This window comes from Myotis daubentonii, chromosome 1, assembly GCF_963259705.1.
Source record: "Myotis daubentonii chromosome 1, mMyoDau2.1, whole genome shotgun sequence".
Lineage (NCBI taxonomy): Eukaryota > Metazoa > Chordata > Mammalia > Chiroptera > Vespertilionidae > Myotis > Myotis daubentonii.
In genome coordinates, this window is record NC_081840.1 from 75,195,004 (window position 1) to 75,222,640 (window position 27,637).

At 43.1% G+C, this 27,637-nt stretch overlaps 1 protein-coding gene across 3 annotated transcripts in view; it reads left to right on the plus strand.

Moving 5' to 3' along the window:
* Positions 1-7,634: 7,634 nt before the first annotated feature.
* LOC132239651 (ribonuclease 4-like) overlaps positions 7,635-27,637 on the plus strand; it is a 77,417-nt gene continuing 57,414 nt past the window's right edge. Inside the window, exons 1-2 of one of the 3 annotated variants that reach the window (XM_059706262.1) lie at positions 7,635-7,737; positions 19,805-20,326. In XM_059706262.1, the coding sequence (XP_059562245.1) occupies positions 19,822-20,274 (453 nt within the window). In that variant the 5' untranslated portion in view covers positions 7,635-7,737; positions 19,805-19,821 and the 3' untranslated portion in view covers positions 20,275-20,326. Of the gene's footprint in view, positions 7,757-19,804; positions 21,085-27,637 lie in introns of those variants that run through there. The other 2 variants (XM_059706270.1, XM_059706279.1) reach the window with 2 other exon arrangements.

Sequence of the window (27,637 nt, forward strand, 5' to 3'; positions counted from 1 at the left end):
TCCTCTTTGGATTCCTTTTGTTTGGGGTTCTCTGCACTTCCTGGACCTGTAGGTCTATTTCTTTCACCAGGTGGGGGAAGTTTTCTGTCATTATTTCTTCAAATAGGTTTTCAATATCTTGCTCTCTCTCATCTTCTGGCACCCCTATAATTCTGATGTTGGTGCGCTTGAAGCTGTCCCAGAGGCTCCTTACACTATCTTCGTATTTTCGGATTCTTTTTTCATTTTGCTTTTCCAGTTGGGTGTTTTTTGCTTCTTCGCATTTCAAATCTTTGACTTGATTCTTGCACTCCTCTGGTCTGCTGTTGGGTGTCTGTATAATATTCTTTATTTCAGTCAGTGTATGCTTAATTTCTAGTTGGTTCTTTATCACAACATCGAGGGTCTCATTAGATTTCTTGAGGATCTCACTACATTTATCGGCGGTCTCACCAGTCTTTTCGAGGGCCTCACTAAGTTTATCGGCAGCTTCTAGACAGTTCTTAAGAGACCTTAAAAGTGTGGTTCTGAACTCAATATCCTCCATTGACAGTTTTGTCCTGTTTCTTTGTCTCCGCATTTTTTATGCTTTCTTGGTGCATCCCCTAGTGGTCTTTGTGCGCAGTCTTGTTGCCTTTAAGCCTTGATTGATGTCGGCAATACCGGGGGTGATTTGACCTCCAGGCTAACTGGTTATGAGAGTCTGCTGTGTCTTCAGTAGGAGGGCTTCTGTGCTGGATCTCTAGGGCGGTGCTAATCTAGCGTTTGCCTGAGGCTATCCGGCAAATGGTTCTGTGCAGGGCCTGGGCGGGGCGGGTCCCCGGGGATCTACAGGGCGGGCAGGAGCGAGCAGTTATGGCTGCTCTCAGTTCCTTCCCCAGGGGCTCTGCCTCTCAGAGTCCCAGCAATGGCTGCAAACCTTGGAGAGAAAGCTGCCTTCGAGTTCCGACCGAAGCCAGACAGTCCCGCTTCTCCCGTTTGAGTCTTGGTCCCCAGAGACTCGCCCGGATCTGGAGCTCAAAGTCTGAAACTCCCTCCCGATTGAAAACAACAACCGCGCCCTCCGCCACCAGCCTACTCCGTGCACTCCCTACCTGAGTATTTCACTTCAGCACTGTATCTCCTCTGAGTCTGGGTATGATATTCTCTTTCCTCCTAGTTGTAGAATTTCCACTCAGCCAGCCTTCCTGTGGTTCTGGATGATGTCAGTTCTGTCCTTTAGTTATATCTCTGAAGTGGTTGTTCGAGGGCAGCAATCTCCGGCGTTAACCTAAGCCGCCATCTTGGTTTCTCGAGAAGTATGATTTTTAAAAAAATATTTTTTTATTGATTTCAGAGAGGAAAAGAGAGATAGAAACATCAGTGATGAGAGAGAACATTGATTGGCTGCCTTCTGCAGGCTCCCTACTGGGGATTAAGCCCACAACTCAGGCATGTGCCCTGACCATGCCTGAACTGTGACCTCCTGGTTCACAGGTCAACGCTCAACCTCTAAGCCAGGCCAGAACTATAATTTTTTTTTAAAAAAACTATGTTCTCTCCAGGAATCTCAATTCACTGCCTATTTTCTTTTCTTTCAAAAATTAGGGACTTATTTCTAGCTAACATTTGCATTAAGTCATTCATTTGAGACTGCTTACTTAGAATCTAATGTTGTGTTGTCACATTGCTAATTAATATTTTTAAGATGCCTTATGTAATGTATGGTTGTCTATTCATACATTAGAGTCAACCTGTGTATACATTCAAGGATTATTTAAAATACATTCTGATATCACCAAGGAAGACTTGCTTTGTTTCTTAGACTTTAATATTCACTGTCTGATTGCATCGCCTTGCCCAAAAATAAGTTTAGGAAGCCTTTTTGCAATTGATCTGTTGAATCATAATTAAAGTGAAATATACACTGAGTGTGCCCAGGAACTAAGCAGCCATGCCCCATGCCCGTCAACAGTAATGTTCACAGGGCACTGGACTTTTGCTGGAAGGAGCAGGTCTTAAACTGTTTGGTCTCAAGACTTTTTGTTTATGTGGGTTATAAATGTGTTGAAAATGAAAAGTTACACATATTTATTCATTTATAATAATAAACATGTAAACATTTAAAAAATAAGAAAAGAAAAAGAAAGTACTCCTGTAAAACTATCATTTGGCAAAGAGGATAGGAAAGCCATTCCAGGAAAAGAGGAAGGGCTCTGGCTTTAGTTGAAAGTGCAGATGTCAGGTTATAAGCAGGCAGAGGTAAGAGGCTGGTCAAGTTATTGTTGAAAGCATTTACCAGTGTGATTCACAAATGAAAGTAGATGGCTAAGAAAGTGGGGCAAAGCAGGCTGGCAAAACCCCTCTTTAGGAGTTTCCATTATACTGTATTTGAGCAAAAAGCAATCTCTGTATATAGTTATTCTTAGAAGAACACCTTGAAATATTTGGGAAAGAGAGAATGGGCAAAAGCCCAGAGTTTGTTGAAATGTGAGTGATTACTTTTGTCTGTTTGGAAATAGAGCCATGTCAGCAGGCCTGAGCCCCATTCTCCCTCTATCAGAACTGTCTCCCCTTCCTGGAAGTGGAGGCATGATCCTTCTTTTACATGAGCATCATCCTCTTTTACTCATTACGTCTCTTCTTAAGTAAGTTTCATGCTTGTGGCGAGCTGGCACAGCCATGGTATACTCAGCCCCAGAGCGCCTTATGTGCCACAGCAGCTCATCCAGGTTCAGTGACCGCGAGAGGGGGCAATGAGGTTGGAGAAAAGACAGACAAGAGAATGAGCTGGGTCTGGGTGGGACACTGCTCCCAGATGGAGAGACAGCACCATGGACTACAAGCCGTGTATTTATTTTATAGCCAGATTCCATGAGGCAAAGTAAGGGTGTGGTCAAGATGTTTACAACCTTCTCATGGGTTTTGATCCTACTCAACTACATGCACCTGAACTCTATCAAGCCCACATCATTCAGGCACGTGGGGCCACGTGTTTGGACCACAGGTTCAAACTTACAACTATAGCTATTGGCTATAACTGTGCTGGGAGGGCCCTGCCCTCCAAGCTGGGACTTGCACATGGCCATGAGGGGACTGTGCCCTCTCATTAGTCTGAGGCTTGAACCTGTCCAAACACTATAGCCGCTCTCCACATAAGCCTATAGATCAGTGGTTCTCAACCTTCCTAATACCGCGACCCTTTAATACAGTTCCTCATGTTGTGGTGGCCCCCAATTTCATTGTTACAAATTGAACATAATTAAAGCATAGTGATTAATCACTAAAACAATATGTAATTATATATGTGCTTTCCGATGGTCTTTGGCGACCCCTGTGAAAGGGTCGTGACCCACAGGTTGAGAACTGCTGCTATAGATCAGAACTATGTAGGAGTTATAAAGAAATGTGGAGATTAAACTCTTCCCTCCATCACACAATTTTACTATTAGTCTTAAGGACAGAATTAAACATGTGTACTCTGTATGAAGGGGGAAAGTGCACCAGCACTAGAGCCCGTAGAAGGAGAACCCACCCTGTCTGTGCAGGGAAACTATTGGCTTGAAGAGGAGAGACAGAAAAACATTTCAGAAAAAGAATAACTTTCAAGTTCAAGTTGTCAGAACATTTTTTAAATATATGAGCATATTTTTCAGTTGGAAATTGTTTCACATCTATTGCAATCACTGGCAAAGATACAGAGTTTATTAATCATGGACTACAATTTCCCATTATATTTTAAAACACAAATGGGTAAGACTTAGATGCACTTTAATAAAAATTAAAGGGTCGAGGCCCTTTAATAAAATTTTAAACTTTTTTCTCAAAAAACCTAATTTTCTGTTTCCTCATAACCTCATTGTGCGAAGTTGAAAACAATTAGAATGAAAGCAACCATTCACCTGACTCTGCACTGTCAATTGTGTAGGCAGGTTGTGGATTTCCCCAAGGTTATTCCGTGAAATCCTAGAGGCAGAGAAGGGATGTGGCTGTGTTCAGAGGCTGGAGCTGCTCCCCGCCATCACTGACAAACTAATCCCAGAGGCTGATCTGTCTGTGTGAGCTGGGCTGGAACTGGTGTTTCAGGCCAAGGGACTGTTTGTGTGTGAATGTGATATTGGAGTGGAGTCCCTTGTCTCTGTTGTTAGGCGATTCATCAGAGAAGGGTTGTGTTGATCAAGTCATCTTGTCCCCAAAGGCTGTGGGAGGTGGTTGCTGCCTCAGTGTCCTGGGACTGCTGAGGCAATCAGGGTGTTGGAATGGGCCTGGCAGCCATCTTCCCTAACAAGTGACTGGCTGATAAGTTTTTATAACTCACTTCTCAGTGTCTCTTTAAAAAGTGATATGTGATTAATTTAAAGTAGGTCCCACTCTCAAATAGCTTGTCTGCCCACAAAGGACTGTGAGGATTTGGGCACTCTGCTAGGTGCCAGTAGAGGCCCCACTCTAAGGACCCCATATCCTGTTACCTCTCTTTGCTCCTAAAAGACATTGAACTTTGGTGTTTGGCAGAACAAATGTTCTGGTCAGAGACATGCCTGTCCGTTCCTCTCCAGAGGCTTCAGTAACCCTGAGGCACCAAGTACTGAGGGAAAGCTGTTTATGGCAGTTTGCTTGGTCCTCTTCTCACTACCCCCAACTTCTTTCCTTTTAGCTCAGGATTTGGTTGGGGATGCAGGCAAGCAGGGAGAGGACAGGGGGAAAGTGAAGCTCAGACAAGAGTGTGTCCCAACACAACTGAAAAGCAGTGGAAGTTTGTCCTTTTCGGGTTCTCCATGCTGCCCATGTCACCAGAAAGGGACAGGACTGGGCCAGCAGGTTTGGGATGTGTGGGTTTTGACTTCTGCAGGAAAGAATTCAAGTCACAAGCCCAGCTAATTTTGAGAGTATGTTTATTAAAGGTTAGGACAGTGACACAAAGGAAGAGCTTTGGGTAGAAGAAGCAAGATCACAGTAACAGAAGTGACCCTAGACTGGGCTGCCTAACTCAGAAAAGGAAGTCCCAGCAACAGATGTGAACCTAGACTTGGCTGCTAGGTCACTGAGAAGTAAAAGTGTGAGAGACAACAGTGAGCCAAGTTGAGATTGCTTTTGGCTCACTGAAAAGTTAGACAAGAGGAGGACCCTGGGAACTTAGGAGAAAGAAAGTAAAAGCACACACATGAGGAAAGGGTGGCATAGGTGTGCTCAGGGGAGAGCATGTCTTGAGGATTTTATCTGTTTTCTGTAGAAGGGAATTTTAGGGGAGGTCTCCATCAGAATATTCATCAGCTGTTTAGGCATGTATTTTAACATGCTTATGTATCAAATGAGGGTATAGTGGGGTTTGGGATCATTTTCTGGTCATCTTTAGCTGTATCTTGGATTTGTCTGGCTCTAATTGGGTTTTTTTGTTATTTATTCCCCTGACTTCATTTGTTCTTGAGGTTGGCACTAATGGCACCACTGGGTCTCTGTTATCTGTCTCCCTGACTAGGGTGATTTTAACTACTCACTTGCTGGTTGGTTAGGTGTCCTTCCCTAACCAAGGACACCTGCTCCTATGTGTCCTTGGTTAGGCAAGATAGAGTCTTATGATTTACTAGAGGCCCGGTGCACAAAATTCATGCAGGGGGGTGAAGGGGGTGTCTCTCAGCCCAGCCTGCACCCTCTCTAATCTGGGACCCCTCAGGTGATGTCTGACTGCTGGTTTAGGCCCGATCCCTGCCGAAACCGGCAGTTGGACATCCCTCTCTCAATCCAGGACTGCCAGCCTGATCCCCCTAACTGCTCACGCCTGATGACCTGATCCCCCTAACTGCTCTCCTGCTGGCCTGATCACCCCTAACTGCCTCTGCCTTGGCCCTACCACCATGGCTTTGTCCGGAAGGATGTTGGTCTAATTAGCATATTACCCCTTTATTAGTATAGATAGAGGCCTGGTGCACTGGTGGGGGCTGGCTGGTCTGCTCTGAAGGGGGTCCTGAATCAAGGTGGGGATCCCCTTGGGGAACGGGGCTGGCCTGGGCGAGAGGCCACAGGGGGTTTGCAGGAGGGCCATGACCCTATCGGGGTGGGTGGGTCTCTGCTGGGGGTGAGGCCAGCCTGGGTGAGGGGCTGATGGCCATTTGCCGGCTGGTCATGCCCCCAGTGGGGTGAGGGTCCCTGATGGGGTGAGGTGGGCCTGGGCAAGGACTGATGGCCATTTGCAGGCTGGCCACACCACCATCTGGGTGAGGATCCCTGCTGGGGGACATGGCCAGCCTAGTCGAGGGGCTGAAGGCCATTTGGGAGCAGTTTGCAGGCTAGCCAAGCCCCCAGCTTTGTCTGGAAGGATGTCCGGACCGTCTCCAGAAGGTCTCTGGTCTAATTAGCATAGTACCCTTTTACCAGTATAGATTAGCTGGGTGTTGATTGCTTGGCCCTTTGTTTAAATATTTTGTCTCCATTTTCCTTATATGCCAGAAAATTTCCCTAGTTTTTTATTAACCTGCCTCATCCACTTTTCTTCTTCCTTAAGTCCTCAGGCCCTTCTGGTTACCCAAACTGTTTCTAAGATAGGCTCTAGAGCACATGCCCAAGCATAACCCACTGACAGCTGTTTAAAGAGCTAATCTCTCCTAGGAGAGAGTGCTTTGGAATAGGGACCAATACCCCCAAAGTGAAGGCATATCCGTGGGTTTTAAGGATTATCAGTAAGCTAGAAGCAGAGCTTTCCTGGGACTCTTGGAAGCCTTTCTACCCTACCTGCCTTGTTTGGTAACCACTACCAAACCCAGTTGTGCTGGTGAGCCCTGAGAGAAGCCAGGAGAATTTGCATTGTTGGGGTCCCCAAAGTGAGATCAGAGAATGCATTTTTAGACCAGGAGGGATAATAAAAAGACCTTGGGGCCTAGGTGTCAGCCACTGTTTTAGGAAGACTGTAGAGATGATAAGACAGTTATTCTTCTCTCGGAAGGTTTAATCAAATGGAGAGACAATGAGAACAATTAACCATCTAAGGACTGATGCTTATCAGTGGAGATAATCAGTTTTGCAGCTGTGCTACAAGGAACAGAATATTGGGGGCTCCTGATTAGTCTCTTGTGAACAGCTGAGGATGAAGTAAGGAGAAGCCCAGGAAATATGGCAAGGATAGTTCTGAGGGTTAGTAGCTGGGAGGTTGAGGTCAAGGGCAGTGGATACTAACAGCTGTCACATGACCTTCTCTACGAGTGCTTTCCTGGTTCTGTGAAACCTATGAATAACCTACTTATTGGCATGGCATCTTTTCATGAAACAAATTATGTGGGTAAATAGACAGGGCAGGGGAACAGCATTCTCCTGGGAGACCACATCTACTCTGTGGGGTTCTTCCAAGGCAGTTTTTGGCGTTGGCCCATAGATCAGAAACAGCGTCTTTTGCATCCAGATCATATATGTGAACAATGAAACCTTGGTCCTGTCATGGGCAAGAGTAAGAACTATGGACATCAGAAAAAGGGCCGCTTTGGGACAAAGGGCCATGCTTACCAACATCAAAAATTGTCTCTTGGAACAAATCTTTAATCTACTCCAGTGGATAAATATTTGATCTAGTCATTCCTAAGAAAAAGGTGAATTTCTTTGTTTGCCAAGGGCAGTGTCCTTGATTTGCATATCTCTGCCAGGATTAGGGATCTTTTGAACTAGTTTCCCCACCCAGTTCATTTGATCACTATATAATCAGAACCAGAGGGGTCCAGTTCACACAGCTAGAACCCATCTCCAGGAACAAAGAGCTGAAACCATCTTCAGTTGGAGGAACTCTTCCCGATTTTGGTAAGATTCTTACCCCTGGGTAATGTATCGCTGTATTTTTTAAAATATATTCATACTATTTCTAGTCATTTACCTATTTCAATGAAACCATTTTCCCCCCTTTAAAGCCTATGGGCCCAACTTATGAACTAAGAAAAAATGAACCAGATTCTAAAGCAGTGGTTCTCAACCTTCCTAATGCCTAGACCCTTTAATATAGTACCTCATGTTGTGGTGACCCCCAACCATAAAATTATTTTCGTTGTTATTTCATAACTGTAATATTGCTACTGTTATGAATCATAATGTAAATATCTGATATGCAGGATGTATTTTCATTGTTACAAATTGAACATAATTAAAGCATAGTGATTAAACACAAAAACAATATGTAATTATATATGTGTTTTCCGATGGTCTTAGGCGACCCCTGTGAAAGGGTCGTTTGACCCCCAAAGGGCTTGCGACCCACAGGTTGAGAACCACTGTAAGTTTAAAAGGAAAGCAGATTTCTTTTGGCACTGTGTGTGTGTGTGTGTGTGTGTGTGTGTGTGTGTGTGTGTATGAAGGGAGATCAGTAAGACTGGGAGCAAGTGGAGGTTTAGGAGGGATTCCTGAATTGTGATAAAATCCCCAAAGACCTGGGAGGCCATTTGCTGAAGGGCATCTGGATGCCCCCAGGGAACAGGCATTAAATGTGGCAGAGCAAGGAAAGAAACAAAAGAATGCTTTTAGCTCTGTTTTCTTCTAATGTTCCCTACTAATTTTTTTACTTAAAAAGAGTTTTGATTGCTCTTTAAGAGCCAAGTGGAACACATCCAAGATCAAAAGAAGGTTCACTGGCAGGATGAAGGGAAGAAAGAAGGAAAAGAGATAAAGGGAGGAATATGCCTTGAGTGTTATGCCTTCACTTTGTGGGATACTGCCCTAGAACCGTGGTCGGCAAACTGCGGCTCCTGAGCCGCATGCGGCTCTTTGGCCCCTTGAGTGTGGCTCTTCCAGAAAATACCACAAATACCACATGTGGGCGTGCATGTACAGTGCAATTGAAACTTCATGGCCCATGTGCAGAAGTCAGTATTTTGTGGAAGAGCCACACTCAAGGGGCCAAAGAGCCGCATGTGGCTCGCGAGTCCCAGTTTGCCGAACCACAGTTTGCTGACCACTGCCCTAGAATATGAAAGTGTGAAGCTACATGTATGGAAATTAAAACCATAGTTACTTATCATGGACTGTACGTTAAGTCCCTGGTGTGCAAAGTTGGACGAATCTCTTGAATACAAAACATTGCCTGTGGAGAGAGGAAGAGAATATGAATTCTTGTGAAGATTAAAGGATTGGCTTGAGACAGATGATAAAGTTAGTCTGAAGAACAGTGGGGACATATTTCACTGACAAAGAGCTGACTGATTGTTATGTGCTTGAATATGAAAAGTTATGTGTGAGTGAGTTTGATGACCAGATGTGAGGCTCTTAACTCTTGTCCTAGGCAGATTCACTTACCCACCACAAATAATCTGTCTCATACTTGTTATCTCCCAAACTTCATTTTACATCTTTTGGGGAAATTTAGAATTGAATATATGAGTGAGCAAGTTGTGAGTGGGGGAGCAGATATTAGACACTGGTGGCCATGGTTGTACTGGCTGGGCTTTGGTTTCTGGATGTCTTAGGGATTCAAGTTTACAATGAACCTGAGAAAAATTTAGCTAAGTTCTTACAGAATTAATGTGTAAATTCTACAGGTTTGAAGCAAAGATTTTCCTTTACCTCTCCAGATTGGGATGGATCTCCACCAGCAAGTGCCTTTGTAGGATATGAAGGCCCTGTGTGGCATCAGTCCAGGGACTTAAGCAGAGGCGGTGTGGGCTTATATTCTGAGCCTTAAGAAATGATATGTCTCAGTGAGATTGAGTCTCAAGTCTTCTTATCATCTATTTCTTTCACCTGGTGCCTTCTGCTATCAACAAAACTTATACAAACTTGGTCTCATTAATTTCACTAGATTTTTGCTAGTAAAACAGGAAAATATTCTCTTATGTTTAAATAGAACCATGGTATTTCAAATTTTAGAGTTAGCAACTCTCTCATTCTATAGATGAACAAACTTAAGCCTTGAGCGGAAAATGAAGTCAATCACTAAAAAAAAATTAACAAAAAAATGGAGGGTCTACTGTGAAGCAGACACTGTGATTCAAGGTGAATAAGATGGGCTCTGCCCTCCTGTGGAGTGTACACCTGTAGGAAACACTGACAAGGAGACAGGTGATTGGATAACAGCTTGGAAATGGCACCCGTGTGAATTTGCAATAGGTGTATCTTTATTTTGGATATCCTTGTGAGCAGATGCTGAGCTTTATGACTGTTGCTTTGACACTTGTATCTAATGGGGTGTCCTTGGTCTCAATATCTAAGCACAGAATGTTTGGACAAACTCTAGACAGGCCCAGCTGCTCAGACCCCCTTCTTTGAACAACACTATCCCCACAACCTGTAGAGAGAGCACTGGCACATCTTACAAGGACCATGGTCTCCACTACAGAATGGAAGACATTGGCAACATTTCTACCCACCACTGCCACCTAATGACTCTTTTGGCTACTACAACTCTGATTCTACTTTCTGATTTCGAACTCTGGGTTTGTGGTCCCAGGCAGAGAGGTGTTGACTTGGTGACCCTAAAGTCCTGTTCCATCTTAGGAGCCTGAGATTCTAAAATTACCTTTGACATTAAAAGACAATATTTGTCTATTGAAAAACAAGAGACCTAAATTAATCCAATTCAATAAAACATTGATGAGGTCTTCCACAAAACTAGAAAAAGAAAACACACCCAGAAGACTAAAAAGCACAATGTAAATGTAAAGAGCTTGGCAAATGGGGAGCATGGCAGGCCAGCAGCTGTGCTGAAGCAGTGGCCATGTATGAATACTTGTTATTCTTTTAGGGGTGGCTCTTCTCTCTTCAGTCATGAACCACTTTTTTTCTCAAGATCCAAGAACATGCTTTCACTTGATTCTATTATAAATTACTAGAGGCCTGGTACATGAAATGTGTGCATGGGAAGGGGGTGTCCCTCAGCCTGGCCTGCACCTTCTCCAATCTGGGACCCCATAGGGGATGTCCGACTGCCTAGATCAGGCCAAAACCGGCAGTCGGACATCCCCCTCACAGTCAGAGACAGCTGGCTCCTAACCGCTTGCCTGCCTGCCTGCCTGATCGCCCCCTAACTGCTCCCCTGCTGGCCTGATTGATGCCTAACTGCTCCCCTGCCAGCCTGATCGCCCCAAACTGCCCTCCCCTGCAGGCTTGGTTGCTCCCAATTGCCATCCCCTGAAGGCCTGATCTCACCCCCAATTGCCTTCCCCTGCAGGCCTGATCTCTCCTCCAACTGTCCTCCCCTCCCCTGGTGTCCTGATGGGCCACAACTGCCCTCCCTGCAGGCATGGTTGCCCCTAACTGCCCTCCCCTGTAGGTTTGGTTGCATCCAACTGCCCTCCCCTGCTGGCCATCTTGTCATGACCATCTTGTGGTGGTCATCTTGTGATGGCCATCTTGTGACAACGTCGGGGCAGCCATCTTGTGATGATGTCATGTGATGCCATCTAGGCTTTTATGTAGGATAATTGATATTCTTAATGGAAATTTTTTCAGCTGTTATTTATTTCAGTATTGTAATATGACCAAAAATTTTCTTAATTTATAATTTGGTAGTCTTCAACAGTGTGCCAAATTTGTGTATTAGTATTATGAATCAGACAAGGTGTATCAATGCCAAATGATGATGAGATAGAGTGTTCCCTTTACTCCCTCTCTCACATGCCTTCCCATGAAACCATCAGAACCCTGGATTTCCTGGTCTTTCTAGATTCACAGACATAATTCAAGGGCTGTTTAGTAATACTGCAGGCTTAGTGCTAAAACCTGTGGCATCTTTACGGGTATAAAAATATTTGACATGAAAATAATTTTATTGACTTAGAGTAAAAAATAAAGATTACTAATTAATTTAATGTCTATGGAAAATGTACCATTTTTTTTAAATTTAGGATTTGTATGAATTACATCACATTTAAGAATAAAGTGTAGGTCAAATTTTTTCTCTCATCAGTTTCAAATTTTTGTGAAAAGTTACTTTTATTATTGGATGTGGGAATACTTACATATATTTGATATAATGTGGGGGAAGATATGACGGATTTTAAAGGCTCCGAATGTTCTTTGAATTTTTCTCCAAATTTTTCTCCAAGAACTAAAGATATTGTCAGAAACTACCTGCTTCAAACACCAAATAGTTTTCAGTTCTCAAATCTTCACATTTCTTAATAGGTAAAAGTTCATAAGGAATTTCTTTCCTATTTTTTATAATGTATACTTGTTTAATTCTATTTTAATAGCTATCATTGAGATAAAATCATACTCCAGGAAGAAGCATTCTATTTACTTTATGGCTTTATTTGCATGTCTGTGATACACTGCCCCCAGGAAGTGTGAGTTGTACAGTTCAGACTGAAAAGTCTTGAGAGATGATGGTAGCAATTCTCTTCTCTTCCTTATTCTGTTTTTTAAAAATACTTTATTTATTAAATTTTTAATCCTCAACCAGGATATTTTTCCATTGATTTTTAGAGAGAGTGGAAGAGAGAGGAAAAGACAGAGAGAAATATTGATGTGAGAGAAACACATTTATTGCTTGGCTGCTGTAGGAGCCCCAACCAGGGCCCTGGCCAGGGAGGAGCCTGCAACTTAGGCACATGCCCTTGACTTGAATCAAACAGTTCTTTGGTCCACAGGCTGACACTCTATTCACAGGGCCAAACTGGCTAGGGCTTATTCTTCTTTTCAAGAAGATGTAAAGAAATCATTACAGCCCATTATAAGGACTTTAGCTTGCAGAAAAGTTCTGAAGAGGTTTTCTTTGTTGTTGTTGTTGTTGTTTTGTTACCACATAGTAACATCATATGCCTGTTGTATAACAGTCTATGTACATTTATAGGGAAACTAAAAAATATTCTCTGAGAATAATCCACATTGTTCCTAAGAATAAGCTTGAATTCCTCTTTCTCCAGTCTTCTGTAAAGTTGACCCCAGACCTACTTCCAAGAATTGTATGATTCTTCCATGCTCCTCTCTCTTTTTTTAAAACTAGTACATAATAATTCCACCTTTAGCCACAAACCAACTAATTCTTGGGGAATTAGGTCTGTGCCCTTTCACCTCAGGGCAAAATTGCTCTCAGCTGTTCTCCTTATAGCCAGCTGGTTTATTAACTTGAATACTTGGAATCCCGACTTTAACAATCCTCTGATTCGACCTTTCCTGGGTTTAGGGTTCATTAGGAGTCCCTCTTTGACCTCTTTGGTCAGCATAGCTCAGTTGGTTGAGCATCATCCCATGCACCAAAAGGTTGCTGGTTTGATTCTGGTCAGATCATACCCATGGTGTTGGTTTGATCTCTGGTCTGGGTGCCTATGGGAGGCAACCAATTGATGTTTCTCTCACATCAATGTTTCTCTCTCCTTCTCACGCTCTCTCTCTCTTCCCCTCTCCCTTCCTTTCCATCTAAAATCAATTAAACATATTTTTTAAGTACATATTTTTGATAGTTCTCTTATCTTACTGTCTCATCTCAGTGAACTGGAGCTCCTATTCTTTCCCCATGGATGCTATATCTCCTTTAAGGGAAGACTTGGGTATATAGTAATGGTGTCTGTGTGCCAGGACCTTGCACAGTGCCTTGTACCCAGAGGAGCTTATGTAATGTATTTTATTCAATTAATTAATAAATGAATTAGAGTGTGAATGGATATTGCAATGCTATGACTGATAGAATGGAAAATACTCAGTGAGTCTTAAGGGATAGGAAAGGATATTTGGGGCTATAAGTTGTGTTCAGGAAGCTTAGATTGATTTTCCAAAGGAATGGCTTGCCAAGAAATGTAAGATTAATGAGGAAAAGAAAATATGCACTTCAGGTGACTGAGGGTAGCTGACTCATGATGCCCTGTCCTTAAACCTAATTTTCCCCATCATACCTTTTGCCCTTGGCAGGAGCCTTTGTTAGTAGAGATGATGATGGGCCTGGGTCCCCTGTTGCTAGTCTTCATGCCCAGCTGGCTCTAAACCCACTGATCCTGGCTCAAATGACAAAAGGCAAAGACTCTTCATGGCCCAGCACTATGATGCCAATCCAAGTGGACACAATGGCAGATACTGTGAAACCAGGATGAGGAGATGAGGCCTAACTTCACTCTGCAAAGACACCAGTAACAGCATCAAAGTCATCTGTGAAGATGAGAATGGAATGCCTTACAAAAAATTTCAGAATAAGAAGGTCTCCTTTCTAGATCACTACTTGCAGATATAGAAAGGGTCCCCCTGGCCTCCCTGCCAGTACAGAGCCACATCAGGGTCCAGAGACATAGTTGTTGCCTGTGAACATGGCTCGCCTGTCCCTTTGATGAGTCCTTTTACTATATATAACCAGCAAGACCCTGGCCCAGAGTTGGTTCTGCTCTCCATTCCTGGCTCTTCCCCACACACTCCAAAACAGTGGTGACTACATTCATTGCCAGGGGCCCAGAAAATGAGCTGCCTGGATCTTTTGTTTTCTGTTTTACAATATGTTAATAAATAAAAAAAATGTCTCTGAAATCAGTAAGAATCAAAGTCTTCTCATCAATTCTTTTTTTTTTAATTAAATCTTTATTGTTCAGATTATTACATTTGTTCCTTTTTTCCCCCCCCATAACTCCCCTCCTCCCAGTTCCCGCCCCACCCTCCGCCCTCACTCCCCACCCACTGTCCTCATCCATAGGTGCACGATTTTTGTCCAGTCTCTTCCCACATCTCCCACACCCCTTTCCCCCTCAAGAATAGTCAGTCCATTCCCTTTCTATGTCCCTGATTCTATTATAATCAACAGTTCATTCTGTTCATCAGATTATTTATTCACTTGATTCTTAGATTCACTTGTTGATAGATGCATATTTGTTGTTCATAATTTGTATCTTTACCTTTTTCTTCCTCTTCCTCTTCTTAAAGGATACCTTTCAGCATTTCATATAATCCTGGTTTGGTGGTGATGAACTCCTTTAGCTTTTCCTTATCTGTGAAGCTCTTTATCTGACCTTCAATTCTGAATGATAGCTTTGCTGGATAAAGTAATCTTGGTTGTAGGTTCTTGGTATTCATCACTTTGAATATTTCTTGCCACTCCCTTCTGGCCTGCAAAGTTTCTGTTGAGAAATCAGCTGACAGTCGTATGGGTATTCCCTTGTAGGTAACTGAGTTTCTTTCTCTTGCTGTTTTTAAGATTCTCTCTTTATCTTTTGCTCTTGGCATTTTAATTATGATGTGTCTTGGTGTGGTCCTCTTTGGATTCCTTTTGTTTGGGGTTCTCCGCGCTTCTTGGACCTGTAAGTCCATTTCTTTCACCAGGTGGGGGAAGTTTTCTGTCATTATTTCTTCAAATAGGTTTTCAAAGTCTTCTCATCAATTCTTGACCTATTAATTTTTCCCCATTTTCTCTACTCAGGTGCCCCCCAGAGAGGATGGCATGGAATACAAATGACCTTTTCCCTATCATTTAGCTCCTTCTCAGTCAACAGGGAGGGAGGCTTTCCCTTCCTGTGAGTGTAAGGATGTTAAATTCATCTTACAGAGAGAGCTGGGAAATTCCAGGGCTCATGGCTGCTAAGCAAAATTTTCAAGAGTAGCAAATTGTTCTAGCTGTCAAGTAAGCCAATATTCCTTTTACAAAAGTTAAACTTTGAGGAATAGTGTTTAGAACGAAATACCAACAGATTAATTAAACTTTCTATCTACCTCCCTCTTAAACTTTCTCTCTCTCTCTCTCTCTCTCTCTCTCTCTCTCTTCTCTCTCTCTCTCTCTCTCTCTCTCTCTCTCTCTCTCTCTCTCTCTCCCCACGTAAGCACACACACACACACACACACACACACACACTCGGTGGGTGTCCCTCAGCCCAACCAGCACCCTCTTCAATATAGGACCCCTCCAGGGATGTCCAACTGCCAGTTTTAGGCCCTATCCCACAGGGATGAAAAAGGTAACTGGTTAATATTACATAAATTTTAGAAGCACAACATTATAATCCGGGACTGCTGGATCCCAACTGCTTGCCTGACTGATTGCCCTAACCTCTTCTGCTTGCCAGCCTGATCACCCCCTAACCACTCCCCTGCCAGCCTGATCGATGCCTAACTGCTCCCCCGCTGGCCAATCATCCCCAACTGCCCTTCCCTGCATATTCCCTGTTTGTTTCCTTTAACATATTGGACACTGTACCTGCCCTGGTCTTGACAAACCAGTAAAAATGTAAACCCAAATGAAAAGTGTCATAAAATAAACCCCTTAAACAGGAATTTCATGAGACCTTGGAGAGGTGATATCATGTGGCTGTTTCCTCCTTTTTCCCTTCTCTTTCTTTTTCTTGATGTTTCATATTTTGTCCTTTCTTTCTTTTCTCCTTTTATTCCTTTTCTGTCCTCTCTTTCACTTAACTTTTCCGTTGGTAGAATCGTCAGTACTTGAATCTATCTTGCTTCCAGGAGATGAAGAAGAGGGAAACACACCATCATCTGAAGTTTCTGGTTTTGCTCTTTTCCCCGTTTGTCATTTCTGCCAGCCCCGGCATCTTCAGGACTTGTGTGTGGGCACTTCTTATTCATGTCTACAACACCTGCCTGCCTTGGTGAAAACTATAGGGGAAAAGGCCTTTCTGGGTGGGCTCAAGCCTGGCCCAAGGTGCTGAGGAACCAGGGCGGGGAGCACCCACCACCACCGCTGTGGAGCCTGACCTCCGGACCACGGGGCACTCTCTAGTAATGTAACTGCAATGTCACAGTTTGCCTTCAGAAATTAGTTGTAAGTTACTTCCGAGGTGAAACCCTACCTCAGACATTTCCTTTGTGGTTTGTAAAGATTTTAAACAAAACCCATTTACCTCCCTAACCTGGTCACAAGTTTCTGCCCAATGGGAGAGGTTTGGTGGGCAGTGTCACCCAGATACCCGCTCTCCTCTTTCCTCCTCCCCGCCCCCATCCTCTGTTCCAATCACTTGGCTGGGGGTGAGGGAATTTTCCAGGCTAACTCCCTGAGGCTGCCAGTGGGGCAGGATCACTGTCAGGGGGCCTGGACACTTCCGAGGCCTAGACCCTGAGGCTGCAGGTGTGTGTGTCTGGAGGGATCACTCCATGGGGACGTGCAAAGTTGTGAGGTTGAGACTCCTAGGCTGCCGCTGGGAGGGGATAGCTCCATGTGGGCATGGGTGCTTCTGAGCTGAGACCTGAGGCTGCAGGTGTTTGTGTGTGTGTGGGGGGGGATCACTCCACGGGGACATGCAAGGTTCTGAGGCTGAAACCTCCTAAAGCCGTGGAGGGGATCACTCTGTGGGGGTGCAGGTGCTTCTAAGGCTGAGACCCTGAGGCTGTATGTATGTGTGTGGTGGATCACTCTGTGGGGAGTGAACTTGTTTTTGTTTTTTTATAAAGGGTCAGGAGGGCCCCTGGGCAGCATTCCACCAGGCCGCTCAGGCTGCCTGCTCTCAGCACACCTGCCCCTCCTCCCCCTTAGACTGGGGACTAAGGCAGGGCTGAGAGGACTGGGCACCACCATCTTGTGGCTATGGGAACTGCCATCTTTGTTGCAGAGTGACAGTTAATTTGCATATTACTCTTTTATTAGATAGACTAGAGGCCTGGTGCACAAAAATTTGTGCACTTGCGGGCGGGGGGGGGGGTGTCCCCTCAGCCCAGCCTATGCCCTCTTGCAGTCTGGGACCCCTCAGAGGATGTCCACCTGCTGGCTTAGGCCCGCTACCTGGGCGATCATGCCCAAGCTGGCAGTCAGACATCCTTCTGGCAGCCCAGCAGCCCTCCCGGGATGTCCACTTGCCAGTGGGGAGCAGGCCTAAGCTGCAGTTGGACATCCTTAGTGCTGCTGAGGAAGCAGGAGAGGCTCCCACCACCACTACTGTATTGGCAGCCATCAGCCTGGCTTGTGGCTGAGCAGAGCTCCCCCTGTGGGAGCGCACTGACCACCAGGGGGCAGCTCCTGCATTGAGCATCTGGCCCTTGGTGGTCAGTGTGTGTCATAGTGACCAGTCATTCCCAGCCGTTCTGCTGTTAAGGTTAGTTTGCATATTACCCTTTTATTATATAGGATAGAGGCTGGTGCATGTTTGGGGGCCAGCTGGTTTGCCCTGAAGGGTGTCCCAGATCAGGGTGGGGGGTCCCACTGGGGTGCCTGGACAGCCTGGGTGAGGGCCTGATGGGTGTTTGCAGGCTGGTCACACCCCCTTCAGGGTGGGGGTCCCCACTGGGGTGCCTGGCCAGCCTGGGTGAGGGGCTGATGGCTGTTTTCAGGCTGGCCAAGCCCCTCCAGCGACAGAAGCTCCCAGCCTCTCCTTTTTTTTTTTATTCTGGGGTTTATTTACCTTCTATAATTGAAACTTTGTAGCCTTGAGAGGAGCTTAGAGCCGGCCAGGGCGGGTTTGAGGGAAGCCTTCTGCTTGCTCCAGCTCCGTGGCCACAGCCAGCTGAAAGCAGGTATCTGGGGTTTATTTACCTTCTGTAATTGAAACTTTGTTGCTTTGAGTGGAGCTCAGAGCCCGACACGGCAAGTGGGAAGCTTGGCTTCCTCCATCATTGCGACAACCAAGCCTCCGGCTTGCTCCAGCTCCGTGGCTGCCGGCCACCATCTTCATTGGGTTAATTTGCATAAAGTTGCTCTGATTGGCTGGTGAGCGTGGCTTAAGGTGCAGCTGTAGTGAAGGTATGGTAAATTTGCATGTTTGTCTTTTATTAGTGTAGATTTCTTTTATCAGTCAATTCCACAAACCTGGGAAATACCTTCATTTCCTATACCCATGTCATTTCTTTGTTATTTAGTTCCCTTCTTTTGTTTATTAGTTCACTCAACCAAAATTTACTATCTGGAGATCACTTTGGTTGGATACTCTGTTTTTTTTTACTTTTTTAAAATAGGATTTATGCCGAAACCGGTTTGGCTCAGTGGATAGAGCGTCGGCTTGCGGACTGAAAGGTCCCAGGTTCGATTCCGGTCAAGGGCATGTACCTGGGTTGCGGGCACATCCCCAGTGGGGAGTGTGCAGGAGGCAGCTGATCGATGTTTCTCTCTCATCGATGTTTCTAACTCTCTATCTCTCTCCCTTCCTCTCTGTAAAAAGTCAATAAAATATATTTAAAAAAAATAGGATTTATAAGATTTCCAAAAGAAACCCTTGATTTTAATACCATTAAAAGAATGTCAACAGGTGAAAAAGGTGAAGTCATTAAAATGTACAAATAGCCAGTTTTAAAAATAGCCATGGGGATGCCAAGTCAGCATAGGGAATATAGTCAATAGCATTGTAATAACTATGTATGGTGTCAGATAGGTGCTAGACTTATAGGGTGATCCCTTCCTAAGGTATATAAATGTGTAATCACTGTGTGGTACACCTGAAACTAATATAGTATATGTCAACTGTAATTGAAAATTTTTTTAATTAAAAAAAAGAATAGGCATATGAGAGGAAAGGCTAACCCTAAATGTTACTCTATCCTTTTCCCACACTTTCTTAAATTTCAAGATGTAATGAATGAAAATCAGTTTACAAACTCCCATTGGCATACCCCATCTATCCAAACCTTTGGGAATCAGAGACTCCAGGGAACCAAATACTCTCCAAAGATCACATGTCTAGAAAATTTCCTCAAGAGACAGACAACTCCAGTGTCATTTAGATCTGCCTTTTCTCTCTTTTCACACCCTGACCATACAGGACACATACACCTGGACATCCAGCCCGTCAGTCTCTGCCCTGAGTCATTGTACTGGCTACAGCACCGTCTCTCTATAAGAGAAAAGCTCTTGCTTTCAGAGAAGATCCTGTTTGCAAACTTTTTACTCTTGGGGAAGCAGTGATGACAAAAGTTGTGAGCAGAGAAGTGGGGAGGAAAGAGTAGACTATCGAGTTGACAAATATCAACTTGCCATTCTCAACTCCTCCCTCTGGTGCCCATTTGTTACCTTCCTTTCTCCTACCTCTTGGTTTCTCTCCAGGCACCTCCAAGGCAGTGATGGCTCTCCAGAAGACCCTTTCATTGCTTCTGCTCTCGCTGCTGACCCTGCTGGGGCTGGGGCTGGTGCAGCCCTCCTATGGCCAGGCCACGAATAAAAAATTCAAGTGGCAACATGTGGATTCTACAGAGACAGGTGGCAACAACTTCTACTGTGACACGATGATGCAAAGTCGGGGGATGACCAGGCCTACGTGCAAGCAATTGAACACTTTCATCCATGAAAACATCGAGACCATTAATAACATCTGCAACGCCCCCAATATCCGGTGCAAGAATGGCAGGATGAACTGCCATGTGGGTGAAGTGAGAGTCACAGGCTGCAAAGATACAGGAAGTTCCCCGCCCCCCAAATGCTCATATCAGGCCACTGCAGGAAAAAAGAATGTTACCATTGCCTGTGACGGTAACCCCCTGTTGCCTGTGCACTTTGATGGATACATACTACCCTGAAGGGGGTATTGTCCTGTGGTTGACCTTTAACCTGCTCCTTGAATAGCAATGACTAATGCATTTGAGCTCTCTCAGGCTCTGCCTCCTCTGCTTATTACTCCCTTTTCTCTATATAATCCATTCTGTTAAATGAATCAAAGAGAAATGGAGACACAACCCTATAATGGGACTGGGCTTTTCTGTAATAAAAATTTCTACAAACTCTTCTGTTTCCTTTGATAATACTGGTCAGCTTAGCTCTCTCAGATCCTGCCTTCTGGAATTTAGTTACTATGTATATGATAGAGCATTACAAGTATTTTAAGGTGCTTCCATCTCAGTTATCTCATTTTAATACCACCACACCCCTGCGATGCTGATGTGGCTACATATAGGGCCCAAAGTTAAAGGATTTGCTGAAGATCATGAAGTTAGTGGAAAAGCTGAATCAACAAATCCACTTCAACTGCTACTAATCCAGGACTTTTTATACTTCATCATAAGGAGTGTTTTGAAAGTATCATCTTTTTGACATTCTCAAAAGTCAGCAGTTGGGGGAAGCATTAAATATTTGGAAGTATAAACTGGCAAAATGAGACTCCATTTTGTACAATTGTCTGTATAATTGGCAACCTTGTTATGTTTGGATCTAATAAGACTAAGACATGATACAAAGAACTGTATTTTTCTCTTCCCAAACTTTTGAATCACTGTAGTAAGTTAGAGTATTAACCATGTACTAGATCATTAAGACTCATTCACTCTTCCTGATTTAAAAGATTATTCATGTTTTCCCTTTAATAAAGAACTCAAACTGCAGATATCTGTGAATATGTATGTCGGGCGTGCTGGGGCTGGGGTCTCCTCTCTGCGTCCTGCACAGAGGGGGAGACTTGAACCGGTTTGAGCAAGCTAGGAGGTGCTTTCAGGATTGAAGAATAATGAAAGACAGACATAAAATAGATTAAAAGCTTGGGCTTGGTATGGTGCCTGCCCTCTGGAGGGACAGAGCACACAGAGAGAGCCAGCTCCTAAAGCTGAAAGCTGTTTATTATATACTCAAATTACAGGAAGTTACACCACATCTGGGTGGGCCTCTGACATCATGAGATCCATCCCCTTAACCCTGGGTGGGAGAGTCAGACTGAGTGGCTCTGCCCTCCCTCTGAGTTCCAGCTGACCTAAATTAAGCCTAGTGTATTCTAATGGCCCTTAACAAATATGGTGCTATGGTATTTATGTGGAGATTTTTTTTCTTCTATGCTCTTTTAATTCTTTTCTAGTTTTTAACATGCACCAACACCTTAATACCCTCATAAACTGGTTCATGATTAAAACCTATTGGATCAATGACCATGACACAGAAACATTTGTGTCATTTACTAAAGACAGTTCTCACACCCTTCCCTTTCCCCTTTGATTATTTTGAAACAAATTGGGGAACAGAGATGTATGAAGACACCAGCAGCTAAAAAGGGAAGTATGTATGTGAGAGTATGTGTGTATGTGTGTGCACACGCGCCCCCTTCCCTCCAACACTGCTTCCCCCCACCCCCCGTGAAAGGACCAAACAGAAAATAATTGAATTACAGCAAATATCCATTGCTTATATTTAAGGTGTGCAACCTGATTCAGTACTCATTTGCATTGTGAAAGAATCACTACAATCAAGGTAATCAATGTATCTGTTACCTCACATGGCTACCAAAAGTAACTCTATTTTGTACTGTTTTCAACCATTCTTTTCAACACTACTGACCATCATAGCTTAGGACAGCCAGTTTCTACTGAATGCATATTGCTTTCACTCTATTATAAAGTCAAAAGATCATAGGCATGAATAATCATGAGTAAAACTGTGAACCATGTTTGCTAATCCAAGTCACCAAACTAAAACTGAATAACTAACCAAATTTCAGCCTCTTCCAGAGGTGGAATTGTAAACCACTCAATTTGGAATTTCCTGATCAGCACTAGTAAGGTATTCTGCCTGATAAGACTCCCTGTCTTCCCCTGAATGAAGGTGTCCTGCTTAAAATAATCCACTCTATTAACTTGGTAATCCACCTTCTTTCTGCCTATAAAAACCTCCCATTTTGTACAATTCACCAAAGCGCCTTTCTAGTTGCTAGATGGGGTGCTGCCCATTTCCTGAATTGCTTAATACAGCCAATTAGATCTTCAAACTTACTTGGTTGAATTTTATTCTTTAGCTGCAACTGCCAGGGCCTTGCCATTCCTTTGTACCCAGGAGACTGTCTTTGATGTATGACACAAAGAGCTCCAGGCTCTTCTCAGGGTGACCTCCAGTGTTCTAGATGAGGAGATACACTGGTACTGGCTAATAATGCAGAAAACACGATAATTCAAGAGAAACATCAAAAGTGCTTTATTCAAAGTCATGTCCATCGCTAGCTACACATTTCCCCCATCATTCAGGTAATTTGTGGATACTGTCCCAATAGAATATTTCTTGTTTTGAGGCAAACCATTCAGAGACCCAATTTTCCATTTCTTCGTACGTTTTGAAGTGCTGCTCAGAAAGTGCATGTGCCATGGATCAGAACAAGTGGTAATCTGAGGGAACAAGGTCTGGTGAATACAGTGGGTGGGCTAATACTTCCCAGGCAAGATCTTTTAAAGTGTCTTTAACTAGTTTTGAAGTGTGTGATGATGCATTATCATGAAGCAAAATTACTTTGCCGTGTTTTCTGGCCCATTCTGGTTGTTTTACAATCAAAGCGTGGTTCAAATTGATTATTTTTTTTCCGTAGTGATCAGTATTAATGGTTCCACCTGGCTTTAGAAGCTGATAATACACCACAACTTCCTGATCCACCAAATGCAGAGCATTGTCTTCTTTCTGAAGCCATTTGGCCTTGCAGCCTATGTTGATGGTTGACTTGGATCAACCCATGAATTTGTGCATTTGGAATTCTCAACATAAATCCACTTTTCATCGCCAGTCACAGTTCAATGCAAAAAAGACTTTCTTTCTTGACGTTAAAGCAACATTTTACTGATGACTTTTCTGTTTTCCATTTGTCTTTTGTTCAGTTGATGTGGCACCCATTTTCCTTCATTTAAAATCTGTCCCATTGCTTGTAAACCATCGGAAATTGTTTGCTGAACTACATTTAATCTTTATGCAAGTTGTTTTTGAGTTTGACATGCATCTTCACGCAATAATGCTTGTAATTGTTGGTCTCCAAACTTTTTCAGTTGACCTGGATGTTCTTTGTCTTTCACATCGAAATCATCACTTTGAAAGTGTCTAAATCAGCGTTCACAAGTATCTTGAGATGGAGCATGTTCACCTTAAGCTTCCCGAAGTATATGATAACTTTCAGCAGCACTTTTCTTCAAAATAAAGTAATGAATTAAAACTTCCTGCAAATGCTCCCTTTTTGGCACAAAATTCGACATTTTTAAGCATAAAAATATCTATGATGTTAACATCTTCAGAAAATTTGACATATGATGTTTTGAAGCTTATTGTCAATACAACAAAATAGCATACATATAAAATATAAAATAGCATATAATAGCATATTAATATATGTGTAACTCCATTTATTGAAAAAAATCTGCATTATTAATCAGTACACCTGGGATATCTGGCCTCCCACCTTCACTGGGTTGGACTGGTTACCCTGACCTGCACAGGAAATACCCTCACCCTTCCTACTCTTGCTTGCTGACATCAACACATTGGATCCAGCCCACTGTGAGAGAATGCAATAAATTTTCTTAAACTCTCACAATGTTTCTTGGCCTGGCTCCTGTCAGCATGGATTTAACAGTCACTTTTCCATAACTTGCCTCTCGCACACTCTTCTTCCTCTGTTTTAGCTGAAGATAGTGCCCAAGTGCTGGGCACCTCTTTCAGTTACTCACATTTGAGTTTTTCTCATGTATGTATGAGATATTCATGATAATGACTTATCTGTTTTTCTCTTGTTAATCTGCTTTTGGTAACAGAGGTTTTAGTTGAGAACCTAGAAGGATGAAAGAAACAGATTTTTTTTTCTTCCCTACACTGTCCTCAGAGTCTGAATTTCAAATAGTGATTCAGGGTTAAAAAAAGAAAAAGAAAAAAAAGGAAGTGGATTTATGCCCATTAAGCCCTGATCGCCAGCTTAACTAAGCTTATTGGGTTTCAGCTATTTCCAAAGAACAATTCTTCTGCTATAGTTTTTTTCATATTATAATCTGTCCATATTCTTCCAATAAATCCCCACCCTACTCACACCACCATTTACATTTTTTTCCCTTTAAGTTACCTCAAATTGTTTTGAGTTGCTGACAACCAAAAACTCTAATGAATAAAATCAATCTGCAACATTTGTGATCTTCATGATCACCAGCATGACTATGCCACTCAAATTTTGGAATTTTTCATGTATACTAGAAAATATCCTACAGGAAATAGCAACTTTCTTTAGTACAGCACATAATCTCCTACATAATCTGACATTTGCCTACCTCTCTGGCCTCATCTCCTATCATTCACTTTACTTTCCTCTTAAAAGCAGTCGTACCTAGTCATTTACGGTTCCAGGAATATATTATACACATTTCAGCCACTGGAACTCCTTTTGTACTTGTTGCTGCTGTTCTATGTTTAGTTCTTTGGCATTGAGAAGCTTGTAGGCTCCAATTCATGGTGATCCTTCCCCTCTGTTACCAAACAAAATTCAATGGAGTAAATTTGGCTTTATTAAGTGATTCATAAATCCAGCAGCATCCAATCTAGCAAGAATGCTTGGCCTAAGAATCTCACCAAGGCTCAGTGTTTTGAAATTCATCATACACAACCAAGCCCTCTGCAATGCAACAAGGTAATGCATGGTGTTAATAATTATACTCAGCACTGTAAGCCTCAAACCACCTTTCTGCATGACTCCTTCCAGAATGTGGCTGCTGTCTGTGAGCTGCCCAAGACTGTCTGCAAGAATAGCCACCAGAACCCAAAACCTATTAACCTCACTAACTGCAATCTCACTGCAGGGAAGTATCCTAACTGACACCACAAAGATGCTGCCCACTGCAAGTTCTTCATTATTGCCTGTGACCCCGCTCAGAAGGGAGACCCTCTCTCTCATTTGGTTCCTGTACACTTAGATAAGGTTGTTTAAAGTTTTTTATCATTTTGCCTCTCACTTAATACAGGTTCCCTTATGCTCTCTTCTGCTTTTTCTTTGTTGATTTCTCTGGTTCCCATAGAAGAAAAAAGGAAGGTATTGGAAGAATTAGAGTGTCAAGGACACCAGACAAGAGTTGGGACAAAAAGAAATAGGATCTATTTCTGCTTCGGTGCTAAGTGTGTTTCAGAGGAAGGCAATAAGGAAGAGGGCAATGAGGTTTCCAGACCTCCATAATTTTAACCGCAGGACTTGTGTTAAGCTTTGTGAGATATCATTAACAGCAATAAAACACTTTCTGCTGCATTTTAATGAATGTGAGAATGAGTGAGAACCCTTTTGTTACCAGAAGAGGATGGGTCTCTCCCTTTAATGGTTGCAAATAGGCACTTTATGTGGTGTCACGGGAAAAAAATTTCAGGACACTCACGCAGGAGGAGTTTAGAGATAGTGGCAAAATTTATTTATTTATTTACTTATTGTAATTTATCTTTATTGCTGAAAGCATTAAACATGTACAGTTTGTTGTTTGTTATTGACACCCTCAATGCCACACCCACCCCTCCCAGGCATTCCCCACTCTCCTGTCTGTGTCCATTGGCTGTACATGTATGCATACTAGTGGCCCAGTGCATGAATTCATGAACATTGAAAGGAAATTAATTAAAGGAAATATTTTTTAACATTGCTATTTACCCTCTCTCTATAAGAGAAGTGTCAGAGATAAAAGAAAATCAGTAAAATGTATTTGAAAATAATATGTAAATTTATTAATAAACAACAACAACATGATATGACAACAACAGAAACATGATATAAAAACAACATTGATGCAAATAATGACTGATAAGTAGACTTAACTTATTTTAATATCTCCCTCTATATCACACTAAAAGTAAAAACATTTGCAGAGTGCTTTACTAATTTCTCTTGTGATGAAGTATTTACTACCTTAACTTTAACATCACACGCTCTTTGAACTCGAGAGAAAGCAACATGTAACTGACCATATCTGAAAAGGGGTTGAGGTAGGAAGATTCCTACTCTGTCTAGAGTTTGTTCTTGTGATTTATTAATAGTCATCGAAATGCTGGCATCATAGGAAACTGTCTTCGAATTAATTTCAATGGGACGCCAGTGTCAGATAAAGACAAATCAATTCTTGGAATCAGAACAACCTCTCCTTCCGCAGATGCTGTTAATACTTCAGCTTTGATTATGTTAGGTTGCAATCATTTGATAATAAATCTAGTATCATTACAAAGACCCCATTTACTATTAATGGTTTTAGCAACTTCAATTTTTATATCGAGTCTAGAAATTGAAGTTTCATTTAATGGAATTGGTAATTTATATTGGGAATGAAAGGTTCTTCCATTGAGAAGTAAATTTGCAGCAATTCCTATGGGTAAAACAGTACCACCATGACCTCTAATACAATGTATTAAAACTTTATATAGATACATTTTTTCCAGGAGAGAAAACAAGATGGTGATATAGGCAAAAACCAGAAATTGCTGCCTCCCACAACCACTTCAAAAATACAACTAAAAGACCAAATGGACATCATCCAGAACCACAGGAAGGCTGTCTTTTTCAATCAGGAGGGAGACACAAACTCCCGACTGCTCTGAACTCCAGTTCTGGGCAAGTCTCTGGGGACCCAGACTCATACGGGGAGAAACTGGACAGTCTGGCATCAGTCGAAACTCTAGGGTGGCTTTCTCTCAGAGGTACTTGCAGTGATTACTGGGACACTGAGATGGGAGGGCCTCTTAGGGCTGGACTGAGGATCTGCCATAGCTATTTTCTCTGCCCTGTTGATTCCCTGAGACCCCGCACCACCCAAGCTGTGTGCAGTAGCTTTTGTATATTAAAGGCCTGGCCCTTTGCAATCTGAAAATTACCTAACAAACTGCAGCTGGGTCAGAGGGACCCAGAACTTCCAATAGAAGGCCCAAGGTCCCACAACAGCTTGCATTGCTTCACAGCTGGGCTTCATCTGGGCACCTCCAAACTCCAAACAAAGAAGAGGAATCTGCAGATCTCTCCATAGCTCCTGCTGTGTAGCCTCAGGAAGCGACTAAATTAGCACCTCCTTAGAGATCCAAGAGGCAGTGTACCCAGTGGTCAGAGTGGGACCATCCAATTACAACTCCTCAGATCCATAAGGGACACACTCAGGGAGCAGACTCAGTGAGCATCAAAGCACCACTGAAGCAAGTCTTGCCCCAGAAGGG